General features: G+C 37.7%; 1 protein-coding gene across 3 annotated transcripts in view; it reads left to right on the forward strand.

The window, feature by feature from the left end:
- The window catches only part of LMO3 (LIM domain only 3), a 57,660-nt gene extending 47,951 nt beyond the window's left edge, over nt 1-9,709 (forward strand). For all 3 annotated transcript variants that reach the window (XM_040593866.1, XM_040593867.1, XM_040593865.1), the window contains 2 exons: nt 1-33; nt 9,027-9,709. The exon at nt 1-33 is cut by the window's left edge and continues 93 nt beyond it. In XM_040593866.1, coding sequence (XP_040449800.1) covers nt 1-33; nt 9,027-9,132 — 139 coding nt within the window. In that variant the 3' untranslated portion in view covers nt 9,133-9,709. The remainder of the gene's footprint in view (nt 34-9,026) is intronic.
- Nucleotides 9,710-10,628: the final 919 nt, after the last annotated feature.

A 10,628-nucleotide genomic window follows, 5' to 3' on the forward strand; every position in this document is an offset into this window, starting at 1 on the left:
GGACTGTTTTGCATGTCAACTTTGTAATCAGAGGTAAGAGAATTTCTTGGGTCTGTTCCATAAGCTAAGTGCTAATTCGGCACTAGTGTGAGCATACATTCAAGTGAAGAGGAAACATCTACCAGTAGTGGAAACCCAACACTGAGAGTAAGACCTGGAACTTTTCCTGGGACTGATACAGAAAATCTTTCATGACCTTGGCCAGAAAACTTTTTGTGCCTCAAATCCCGCATCAATAAAAAAGAGTAATATTACTCCCTCTCCTTCAAAAGGCTGTCAAGTTTAATTAATTAATATTTATAAAGGACTTTGAGATCCTTTTCTGCAGAAGAGCATAGCAGTACCATTTGTCATTATTACATTAATTTCACTTTAATTTTTCATTTTTATGACATTTATTTCTTTTAAAGTACATGTTGTTTCTTCTTGTTGCTAGAACTGTAATCATTTAAAATTAAAAGGTGTTGTTCCCACCATTTTCTCTGTAGCAGCACTGGACTTCTTGTGTTCTATTTTTATTTCCATATCCTAACTGTAGATTATAAAAATCCCAAGGATCCAAACCCGACACTTTGTTCTGAAGCATCACCCATAAGTTAGAGTTGCAGAACAAATGTCAAAAATGATAGAATTGTAACAGCTAAATTTTTCAGAGGTAAATACAGCTGAATTTATAGCAACTACATTCAGAGTAGTGACCAAATCCTGTCAGAGATTTCACGAGAGCTCCATTTCTGACTCCACGAGAGCTGCTAGCAGCTTTGCCAATGACTTCTATGAAGCCTAGGAAATGAGAGAACCAATTATGTCCATTCCTTAATGCACCTGTTATTTGCAGTTATTTTTCAGTTATTACATGATCCTATTTAGAGTTTTATAGCATTAATATTTTTTTTCATTTTCAGGTGGGAAGAAACACGATGTACATTTCTAGGGAAGAAACAAAAATTAGGAAGATAGTAGTCTAACATGACAAAGTTAGATACAGCTCTAAATAAGCTGTGCTAACACACATTGTCCTACAATGTATTATTTTGTAACACTGTAGTCATTTAAAAATCAAACATCCCTAAAGAACCATAAAATGTACAGCTGCTAATAAGTGTAGCACACTACAATTACGCTCTTTAAAAAAAGCCAAATTGACCTTTTTCATCATGTTGCATGGGAAATTAAAATACCAGGCAAGTAATAACCACTGCTTAAACTATATAATAATGCAAAGTAATTATAGGTTCTAATGCTATTTAAAGTCCTATATCAATTTTGTCTTGCCACAGAAATAAGAGGCTGTATTCAGAGTAAGGCAGGCTGAGCCTTCTGTAGTACTGACTTAAGTAAGACACATGCACACTCCTAGGTTTCGTTTCTTAAACCCTTCACATCCCTGTTTTTTTCAAACCACAGTTCTAGTATCATTATTAAAGCACCTAATATATTTCTGTTGTTCGCTTCATTTATTACATGCCATAATGGGGCTGCATATCTTTAGAGTTGGTTATGCACAATTAGCACTTAGTTATTGTCTTGTCACTTCAGCCCATACAAGACAAACTTCTATAATGTAAGAAGTCAGCCAATCTTCATCAGTCAAGCAAAGCAGACAATGTTTGTTACCCAGAGTGCAAAAGATTTTCATCATCGTTAGCAAGTGAACTTTCTTTTTCTCCTCGCCCCCCTCCACAAAAAAGGGAAGCTGTTGAGATTATTTTTTATATTCCTTTTTTACCATTACAAGTGTGAATTAATGTACAATTACACTTTGCAGCTAATATACATCATTCAGTGCCCTAGGGCCACTGAGCTACCTTTTGTTTGATTTTTACTTTTTATGTAATTTGGTTGAAGGGTTGCCTAAATTGTCTTATAGGAGTCTTAGGCTGGGAACAAAAGCATTGATTTACCTGAAATACAGTCTAGTTCATCTAGTCAAGACAGGGAGCAGTTCCAGAAGTTTCAAGAAATTCTCAAAATTGGCCCTATCCTGATCATATTGCAATAGCTCTCATGGAGCCTAGTAAGACAGACTGCCTGTAGAGTACCTTTCTTCCTCACAATTTGGGGCTAATGGCACTCTGAAGAATAAATTTCATTGTTTTTTATCATAAATCCTGTTTCGTGGATGCTCCAACATAGCTCTTCTGTAGTTCCTATGACAAAACATCCCACTGATGACATTCTCTCATTAATAAATAGCTTTAAATCTTTTGTTTTTCATTACTTGTATAACAATAAAACCCAAAAATGCTAGACACCTGACCCATCACCAGTTTTGGAAGGCTTTTTTTATATCTACTATGAAACCACTTTTTTCTTTTAAACTTAATCTTGTCAGTCACCATGCTATTAATAATTTCTGTTGTCCTTCTCAGGATCCTGTTTTAATTCCTCTAGTTAAGCTAATCAAAACCAAACAGCAGATTCTGAGTAAGGATGAGTTTATAAGATAGCATTTTAACTTACTTTATTCCATGCTGCCCCTTTGTATGCAAAACAGTGTTATTGAGGGGGTTTAGATTTGCTTTTTCCTCTCACTCTAGCCACTATCCCTAATGTGTAATTTATCTGTTAATATAGAGAATATTTTTATTTACAAACACATCAGTAATAGCCAAAAATCACCAAGAGAAGTAGCAAGGCTTACCAGCTATTGTAAGACCTGTATGTTCGACCTTATTGCCCACCTTCATGTTCTCTCCTCTTATTACATTTTAAATCGTTTGGGTCATTCTTTATACCAATAAAAGTACAACATATTTTGAGTACTACTGCAGAGTATATAAGGCTCTATGTTCAGTTCCATGTTTCAGATCTTCACTTATCCACCATTCAGGTTTTTTTCCTAACAGAATATGTGCAATGTCCATGAGTAGACTAAATCATTTCTCCAGCTTGCATTACTTTGGTTTTGCTTTTGGTACTTTTGGTACTTCTGACGTTCTGTCCTTGGTTGCTCCTTCCAGTCCCTTCTGCCTTCCAAGCTAGCAAATAATTATATTAACTCACATCACACCAGTCCTTGGGGCAGCCTGTTCTTCGGGCTTGCTATTGCATGACCCTCATAGTCCTACTCTTCAAACAGTTGATCCTGGCCCAGTGAGAGGGAGGCCTGGCATTTTTGCCTAGTGCTTTTTGTGAAAGATTTAGTGATTTTTCTGCTTTTATGTACAAGTTCACTGTTTTCTTTATTATTTTTGAGTATCTACAACTCACCATCCAGCTCAAGTCTTATTGTGGATGGTAGTTAGACCCTCTGGATTTCAGGGGACTTTTGTTTTGGCCATGAACTCTGTCTCTGAACTGACTCATAACGAGCCTGTCCCCTCTTATTGGCCTCCTGAAGGCTACATTTTCCGAGTGAGAAGAAAAACGCATTGTCTCACATACTGTAATCTAGGAAGACAGACTGTAGACAGGACTGTAGACATAGACAGGACTGAAAGAGATCTCCTGAGCCACCAAGTCTAGTCTCCCAGTGTCAAATAGGCACTGTCTCATATTTTCACTTTCATAAAGCTATTCAGCTCTAGGATCTAATTGCTCCATCCAGCCATTTTTTGACATATTTTCCCCATTTTTTTCTTGATACTGATGCTTAAAGCTGTAGGGATTTTGTGAATATTAAGCTCTTCTTCTAGCCTAAAGGTTTTAGCGTGCCCTTATCTTTCATGTCTCTGTCCACCTTACTCCTAATTTGAAGTTTTTCCATCTCCTAAATACCTGCAGAGCTTAGTGACAGTCATCTTAATGGTGTGAGTGCTTCCCTTTCTTCTCTGTAAACAAATTCCTTCTCTGAAGCACTTAACCTCATGTTGGCAGTAGCCTTATTACAGTTAATTTCTGCAGAAAATTTAAAGGGAAAAAAAAAAAAGGAAACCACTGGAAAAATAAACCTGTAAACAGACACTGCCTTTCACACTTTGTCAGGTTGCATGTGTGTGACTAGCAAAATGGAGTGGAAAATCTTGTGAGTGGGCTCAGCTGTATCTTCGCTTGACACTTTTGACTACAGCGATGATGTCAGTCTGCCTTTGGCTTTCCCACTTTCCGGAGTTTCTGTGTCCTTCCTTTCACTCTCTGTCGGCTGCTTTAGCAGCTTGTTCCATACTTCTGTGATATTTTCTCTCTGCCGTTTGAAGTCAACTCAGGATATGGTTTAAAACCCCCATCTGCTATCACTGAGGGGAGTTTAAATCAACTGTTCTATCCTTCTATCCAAAAAAGCCTTTCTTTTAATGGAAATTGGACTGAAAATGGTTATACACTCATTCAAACTGCTGTCCTGATGTAGCTGTGAACACTTACCTCCAGTATAAACTGTAAAATGCCGTCACAATGCCGTCTTTGTTCTCTGTCAAGCCAGGGGGAGGGAATGCAATGCCAGGGACATCGTTACTTCAAACACCAACATTAAATTTTTGCATGACTGATCATTTTATAAATTCTAAAGACCTGAATACTGCTTATTTTCAATGAGTGTCTCTAAATTTAGAATAAAAATGAATACATTTTCCATACCTGCTTTTAAAAAAACAGTAAATGAAAAGCGCACACGAAGTTGAGGTTTTTGCTGTAAATTGAACTAGAATTCTGTGTGTATATATATTACATTGTACTGGTAAAAATACACAAACCCAGGCGCAGCTCCCACTTTCCAACCTTTGACAATAAATGGACATTTTGACAGAACCCTGGAATTAGTAAACCATAGCTGTGGACTGATGAACTGTGATGTAAAAGGCTGGCTTTGTTCTCTTAGTGATGCAAACAGATTAATATTAATTTGAGTTATACTAGAAACTCAAAGCAGCTTTAAAAAAAAGAGGAAGGGAGGAAAAGCAGAGGACAAGTTACACCACTGATTGCACAGAGCAGAGGGAAAAGGAGTGGGTATCGTGGGTTTGAGCTTTTTTAGTCCTGGAGGAAATCAATTAAATGCTTCCAGATTTTCATTCTACAACAACAAGGATCTGACATTACCAGAGGAGTCACTTCACACATAGCCGTCTTTGGTCATAGTGGTATTTCTCTTGCTTTCTTAAGAAGTTTTCAGTACCTCGACACACGTTCTGTATAGCAGAAAAGATGACAGACAGCAGTGAGATCTCTGTAAATATCTGTCTGAACAATGAAATAGCTATTTTTCAAAATGGAAGTTTTATATTTCTTGCGATTAGTCTAGGCACACCTTCTCCTTCCAAACAAGGTGATAACAGAGGTCATTTTGTAATGCAAATGGCCTTACTTTTGCCATTGTAAAATATGAAAGGAGTTTTAGGATGTAGGTTAATTATAATGGTCATTCTACTAATGTCACAGTCGTGTCAAAAGTACTATTATCAATTTATGGTGGTAAGTCCAATCTGGCATGTTAATGCAGCCTATTGTATATTTTCTTCTGTTCATCTTGCATGCCTATTAAATAAACTGGGTGAGGGTTTTAGGGAAGGCTGAAGACTACCATCTGCCTGCTAGAAGAATAATAGTTCTGCTTTGTTATATACTCCTAACCCAGTGGCATCTTAATATGCTCCTTGACTCCATTTGATATACGTGCCCAAACTGCGCCCTGATTTACGTCCAATGCCAATTCCTTAAAAAAAACCCCAAACAACAAACAACAAAACACTTGCCAGAAGTGGAAGGCTAAGCTTGAATTTACCTTTCCCTTTTAAAGCTAAGCCAGGTTTAAATCCTGGAGTGTGCAAACCTGATCTGAAGTAGTTGCAAGATTTAGCTCTTTGACTTCAGAAGAGGCTAAATCTGCTTTTCAGAGTCAAATAAGGTTGAAAGTGTGGATGGAGGGTATTTGTCATACTTCATCTGTCTACTTGCCATGTCTCATTGTATTTGGGAGCTAGCATGCCATGTTTATGTGTTTCACCTGGTTCTTACCTCTTTGTCACCTAACGAGTGCATAATTCACACATTTAATACCCAGGGGCACATGCAAGCCTCACCATCAGTCTTTGCCAATGTGTTTCAGTCACTGAACTTGCTCAATACGAAAATGTTTGCAGAATTTGGACCGTAAGTATCACAAGTAATGGGTTTCCCCCAAGGCACAGAGTACCAGCACGCAAACACAGCTCTAGATGAACCCAGAGAGTGTCTCACCATGCAGACAGACCCCCACCCCACAGGTTATCACACAGCCAAGCGTGTCTAGACGGGACACTGGCAGCCTCTCCACAAGACAGCTGTACACTTGGAAGGTAAATGATTTGTGGAACTGTGTATGTTTAAAGCCATTCATGCATAAAGCTGTCAAATGCCATGTAGACATAGGTAGAGCATTTCTGGCTCGACATATTAACATAGCAAAACTAAAAGGCATTGACACTTTTTATTGGGAAAGGTATCCTGACTCCCTCATGTAGCTGGTGCAGTTTAATTCAAGCCATGGCACTTCTCTGAGGGCTGAGAAACAAAATCTTTCAGGCAGGCTTTTGATGCAAACAATATTACACGAAATCACATATGAAAGTATTGCTGTGCAAGTGAATTGCACTTCAGCAGTGTATTTTTCATTTACTAAATACTTTTAAGAAATTAGTCTGCTAAGCTCTGTGTTACACTGGAACACAGAGGAATACGTGGCTGAATAACACTCACAGTTCACAGTGAGTGCTTTCTGCTGTGCGAACAGAGGTGGTTGTGTCACCCACCAGTGCCTGACCTGCAAGAACAGACACACTGCTGGGCAGTAACCCTCTGATGTGGTGGGCACTGCCAGCCGGACATCTCCCACCCAGTACCCAGTAGTAGTCATTGGGCAAACTGTAATGGAGTGACTGATTTGTCACAATACATAACTTCCCCTGCTTTAGCCCATATTAACCCATATGTTCATTTAAGAGAAACTAAGAAGGGCTATTTTTTCATTTTTTTTTTTTAAATTGACTTCTTTAGGAAAAACACTTTTACATATTGGCACTGGTTAAGACTCCTTTATCTAATCTGGTAAGATGCACAAAAGAATTTTTGTCAGCATTGCTATCAGTGGACAAAAATACAAAAGATGTAAACTAGAGAAACCACGGAAGAACTTCATTGCTTTAAGAATTCTGTATTTCAACATACCTTCTCAAAATACTTTTGTGTTGTTAGTAACCTAATATATCAGGATTGGGGTGGGAAGGATAGCAGGAACCTGTAAACACTATGAAAGTCTTGACCATAAATAACTTAAAAGATTTCGGGATCATTCCATAATCTCTATTTTCAATCATCATCAGCAGCAGGCAGTAATCCTACAGAAAAAAAAAAAAAGTCCACAAATAAACAAACCAATTTTCCTTTAAGAGCAGAGCTAATTCTTTTCAATCCACTTTTTTATTACACTATTTTCCCTCTATCTATTTAGCTAGCATAAGGATAAATTTCCAAAGCTACCCAGTTGGAAAATAAATGGGTTCACTGTTTGTCTAGCATTCCAATCTTCACAAATGTAAATCAGTCCAACTGCTACTCATTTAAACCTCCACCTTCACAAAACATTAAAGGACTGCTTTCCATACACAATTTAAACTGTGACAATTCACCAAGATTTCTGCTTGAACATCATTAGAAATTGACTATCTGATAAAGAGAGACCACTATCAGAGGTCAGGCGGGTCAACCTGTGTCATTTACGTAGTTTTACTGGGTCAACTACAGCAGGCACCACTATTTGAAGGTTAAATTGTTACAATTAAATACATATACAGCTATTCCCATAGCTACTCTGTTGTTAAATCTACCGTAAACAACACAAGCATTTATATCTGACCCTAATTGTGTCCAAGATGTCACCATTTGGAAATTATACAAAAAAGGACATTATAATCCGTTACACATTAAACAATACTTTATGTAGTGAGATCCATAATTAGCTGGTAGAAACTGGTTTCATTTATTCACATCAGTGTTAAGGGGTTCATTTAGGTTACTTTCTTTCATTTTAATTGGAATAATGCGAGCAGTGCCTCCCAATATATTTTATAGCCAGAGAGTTCACTATAAACAAAAGCATGTAACCCTGCCAAGGCAGTCACTAGGGAAACTCTTTTTCTATGCATTGGCCCTATTCACTTGCTCCCTAAGTATCTTCAAAAAGATTGGCTTTGGCAGGGGGAAGGGTTGAGGAGGGTGTCACTGAAGAGCCTTCTTATATTCAAGCATACTGCTTCGCTGGAAAATCCCACTTTACTCGAAGTTTGAAGCCAGCCAGCCAGGAGCGTTAACGTTATGTGATTTTCCTACTCATCAAAGAAAATCAAATGAAATATCTCAGTAGCGTTTTGTAGCAATCAGATCATTCTGATGCACATAATAGTATAACAACGTAGGTATACTGATACCGTAAGAGAGGAAATAGTTAGCTGAGTAACTACATTTATAATCAACTCCTACTGGAAAAAAGAAAAAGGTTTCTCTGCATGCCTGCCTGTGTGTCTCTGGATTGCACTACAATATATGTAAAGTTGTGTGTATGCTAGGAACAGTTCTCAAAACCACCAGTTTAAATAAATTCTGGTAAAATACACAACTGGAATGTAACGAGAAATTCTTAGTGGTACACCTGCGTAAGACAAATGTTAACGTATCGCAGATGGGCATCTCACTGTATACAATCACTTTCTTTTCCTTCTGATTTGCATCAAAGCAGGACATTTACTTTTCACTCAACTCAGTAGCCTGGGATTTTATTCTTTTTTTATCTGTGTGCTAGTGACCTGATCCAAGACTCCCACATTCTTTGGTGGACTTTGAATGACATCTTTGGCTGGGGAAGCAAAGCACTTGAATGCACTAGATTTTGTTGAAAGCTCAGGATTAATTCTGATACCAGAGCAATTCCTTTGCTGGGCTTTCACATACGTGCACATGTGTCTATGAGCACTGCGACAGACAGCAAAGGTGTTAGCTGTGCAGTCAGGACAAAAACATTGTGAACACTTGCTGTACAATACCTATGTGTAAGATCGTATCACACCGTTCATCCTGAAACTACCTTTTTTCTTCCTTTATTATTATAATTTCAGATTTTGCGTTGGAGACAAATTTTTCCTGAAGAACAACATGATTCTGTGCCAGACAGACTATGAGGAGGGTTTAATGAAAGAAGGTTATGCACCCCAGGTTCGCTGATCTGTTGCCACACCATTAAGAATAAAAAGCACTATGTTCTTTTATCTTTTTTGCTCAACATGTATATAAGAAATGACACAGGAACCTACTGAATAGCATAGATATAGGGAGACAGAATGGTTGCGTGAAATAAAAGGCGGACTGCATCTGTATGTAGTGAAAATTGCTCCAGTTCAGAGTTGAATGTTAATTAAAAAGGTACTGTACATACAGCTGGATTCTTTTTGCTTGCTCTTGGGGTTTTTGGTTTGTTTGGGTTTTTTGTTTCTTTTTGTGTCATTTGGCATGAGATGTTTATTTTGGACTATTGTATATAATGTATTGTAATATTTGAAGCACAAATGTAATACAGTTTTATTGTGTTACCATTTGTGTTCCTGTTTGCTTCTTTGTATTGTTGCATTTAGTACAATCAGTGTCTAAACTTACTGTATATTTATGCTTTCTGTATCTACCAGCTATTTTAAATGAGCTGTATCTTTCTAGTAAAAAGCATTAAAGAGCAAATCCCAACCATTATGTTACACTTAGAGCTTAAGAATACTGTTTACATTAAAACTATTTAGAAAACTAATAACTCTAGCAGCACCTGCTGCTAATGATGCTATCGTTAAGGGTCTATCAGCACTTCTGTTATAAGCCTCTATTTTTCAGGGGTTAAGCATCTACTGTTTAATTGCATAGATTTTCCTCAAAGAGCACTTTTATTTTACTACAAAATTTTGAAAAACAAATCTGACCGGTTTGGGATATATTACAAAGGCTGCAAAAGTTAATGATTTTGGGTGCTGCTTTTCTGCCCCTTAGGCATTCAAAATGCCTGGATTTGATTTTTAATTTAGCTGAAATTTAAGCCCTAATGCAAACCAGTGCCTCTGGTTATCTTATTTTATATATATATAAAAATATAAATATATGTTATTTTTCTGAAATCATTTAATTTGGGGGGGAGGGGGGTAAGGAAAGGGAGAGGACTTCTGTTTATATACATTCTTAAAATTTCTTAAAATTTGAGGGGTCTGTCTTCCTCTCTCTCTTTTTTGTTTTTCATTTTTTTTAATCAGGGCTTAACCCTAAAGTTTTCTGGGGCTGTGTCCTCAACACACCCTGGAAAAAAGTGAAAGTAGAAGGCACTGTAAACAGCCCCCTCTGAGGGTCTATTTACATTAAGGAAATGACCCCGAGCTGACACTAGGAGAGTGACTTCTTACTAATTACCCACCTCAGTGAGTGCTGAAGGTGATTTAAATGCTGATGTGGATGGGACAAAACTTTGAAATACCAATACAGAAAGTGAGAGCTACTACACTGGACTGCACAGGTACTTTGCTGTCCGTGCCAGCATCCTACAAGTTTGCCCCATCAATACTGGCAATTAAAATCCTTTTGACAGAGGTGGAGTCACTGCTGACAGGTACTGTTGGCAATCAGTCCACTTCTTAGGAGAGGTGGACCTCAGTTTTTAAAGCCATGAAGCTATAGCATCAGCCGGATGT

The sequence above is a fragment of the Falco naumanni genome, chromosome 5, assembly GCF_017639655.2.
Source record: "Falco naumanni isolate bFalNau1 chromosome 5, bFalNau1.pat, whole genome shotgun sequence".
In the NCBI taxonomy this organism is placed as follows: Eukaryota; Metazoa; Chordata; class Aves; order Falconiformes; family Falconidae; genus Falco; species Falco naumanni.